The sequence below is a fragment of the Cibotium barometz genome, chromosome 54, assembly GCF_041138505.1.
Source record: "Cibotium barometz isolate CiBa-2024 chromosome 54, ASM4113850v1, whole genome shotgun sequence".
Taxonomy (NCBI): Eukaryota; Viridiplantae; Streptophyta; class Polypodiopsida; order Cyatheales; family Cibotiaceae; genus Cibotium; species Cibotium barometz.
The window spans coordinates 34629619-34632190 of record NC_141099.1 but is presented as its reverse complement, the minus strand read 5'-3'; the positions used below and the strand labels follow the sequence as shown (position 1 = coordinate 34632190).

Here is a 2572-nt window from a genome sequence, read left to right as displayed (position 1 = left end):
AAGAAAGATCTTGTCATTGAAGGAAGAGGGAGAATGCTATGTGCGAGAAAGACCATGGGGGATAAGAAATGCATGGAACAATGCCATCTTGGTGAGCCTTCCATAGATAGGAGATACGAGCCGAAGATAAATTGCTCAATTTTTTTTAGTACTCATTTCGCATTCCAAACGCTCTTGACCTTATAGACGCCTTTGATATTTCCATCTTTGTTTTTTGATCGTATAGAACCCTAGGGACATAGCTACCACCTTATAGACGCCTTTGAGATTTCCATCTTTGTTTTTTGACCGTATAGAACCCTAGGGACATAGCTACCAAGGACACATCCCTTATTTCTTCGAGATTTCTTCTCTCACATGTGACATGGGGCTTCTAGTTAAGAGGTTCTAGTTTTGAGAGAGAGAGAAATGCATGGAACAATTCGAGCCTTTCCTACATAGGAGATACGAGAAGATAAATTGCTCAAAACCATAAATGCCTTTGAAATTTCCATCTTTGTTTTTTGACCTTATAAATGTCTTTTGAAATTTCCATCTTTGGTTTTTGGCATACACATGGTCAAGACCAAACCGAGACTTTTTACATATTTAGAAGATAGAAAGAGAACCCCAAGGGACTTAGAGCTACCAAGGACCTATTCTTGTCTCACATGTGATATGGGGCTTCTAGTTAAGAGGTTCTAGTTTTGAGTCCATTACTTTATCCCTTATTTCTTCTCTCGGATGTGATATGGGGCTTCTAGTTGGAGACCAGTTCTTTATCCCTTCTTTCTTCTCTCACATGTGACATAGGGCTTCTAGTTAAGAGGTTCTAGTTTTGAGTCCATTCCTTTGTCAACTAGGAGTTCAAGTTTTGAATCCATTTGTGCACACGATTCACGAATCTGCATATGAGAATGCACGCATGCGCGCACGCATACCCCTAGGAGAGCGATTCAAAGGAACCAGTGAGACAAAAACAAAGGTGCAAAATGATACGGAAAGCAAAAGAATACGTGAGTTAGAGTACATAATACGTCCTCTGGTCTCATTAATGGAAGTGTTGACAAACACCAGGGACACTAATTATCTCCATCTTTCTGCTTCTACCACGCCCCATGATCCCTCTCTCGCCAGCTTTCTTTCCGGTGCTTCTGATGCAGAGCTCTAAGTGCACGAGTATCCTCTCCACTATCTGCTTCTTGCCTAGATTTTAATCCCTTTTTCACTCCACCAACTGCATATAATTAGGCAGTACTCCTTACATTCTTCAACATCATACCAATTATGCCAGTCATAGCTCCATGGTGCCCCTCATACTGTGCCTGCATGATCACCTTGCTTGCCTTTCGCTATTTTGCAGTGCTCCCTTTTGTGGATGCCCGAGCTCAAATTTCAGGTGAAAATTATTAGTTAATTTCTACTTATCATGATGATTACACTACAAATTTCAATAGCTCTCACATAGCTTTGGTACCGGTAGCACATAATGATGATTATTAGTTAATTTCTACTTTCATGATGATTACATCACAATTTTCATTAGTTAATTTCTACTTATCATGATGATTACATCACAAATTTCATTAGCCCTCACATTGCTTTGGTACAGGCAAGGGCACACATAGCCTGCTTTATCCGACAACAAGCATTCAGTACAACGATTTTAATTACCAGGTTGGTTGAGGCACTAAGCCTACTGCATTGATTTTGGAATGTAACCATCCACATCAATTCTTTGCAAGAGTAATGCAAGTGCCCTTAGTATATGGTTTTCTCATGTTTTTGTTACTCTTGCAACTCCTCTTTATATAAGTAGAATGTTCTAAAATTAAGTTAGTGATTAAGTGCCATTAGTAAGTGTTTTTGTAATTCAAATACAATATTAATTGGTAAACCATGGTTAATCTGTGACAGGGTAGGAGTTTATTGAGGAGAAGAGGTGAATCCAAAATAATAGATCAAAGTGGGGGTAGGCTAATTGCAGGGGTTGATGCTAATCTGCCTGGATCAAAGCCACCTAGGTGTGAGAGCAAGTGCAACAACTGCAAGCCTTGTGAAGCAGTGCAAGTGCCAGCCACCCCCCATGACCACAGAGCCTACAAGGGCCCCTCAAACCCCTCCAAGCTCAACTTCACAGCTCAATATACCTCTAACTACAAGCCTGAAGATTGGAAGTGCAAATGTGGGAACTTGTTCTTCAACCCTTAATCACCCCATGATTAGCTTCTTAAGATTTGATTATTCTCTCAAACAATAGCCTGCCATGACGGTTGTACATATTGATGAGCTCAAATTAAACTTCAATGCATGTAAATTTTCTTGTGTGCATGCAATGTTCATTCATGATAAACTTGTGTCATGTTTCCATAATGCATGTATAAGAGTATAATCCTCTCCGAGGACAAAATTAATGCAGGTATAGGTTAAAATTAATGCAGGTATAGGTTATCTTAAGGGAGTGTAGCTTATGAATAAGCGCATATTTATTAATAAAGCAAAGTGGGCATGGTGGTGTAACGTTAAATCTTTAGCTAGTAACATGCTAAACCTGCTTTAAAATCATGCGTATGAATAATCGCAGTCTGAACAT

General features: G+C 39.5%; 1 protein-coding gene across 1 annotated transcript; it reads left to right on the top strand.

Annotated features, from left to right (window-relative positions):
* The first annotated feature begins 1056 nt into the window (after positions 1-1056).
* Positions 1057-2279, top strand: LOC147608080 (EPIDERMAL PATTERNING FACTOR-like protein 4). The gene is made up of 3 exons (XM_086790007.1): positions 1057-1378; positions 1592-1656; positions 1897-2279. Exons 1-3 carry the CDS (start codon positions 1267-1269, stop codon positions 2188-2190), a joined length of 471 nt encoding a protein of 156 aa, XP_086646133.1. The 5' UTR covers positions 1057-1266; the 3' UTR covers positions 2191-2279.
* The last annotated feature ends 293 nt before the right edge of the window (positions 2280-2572 follow it).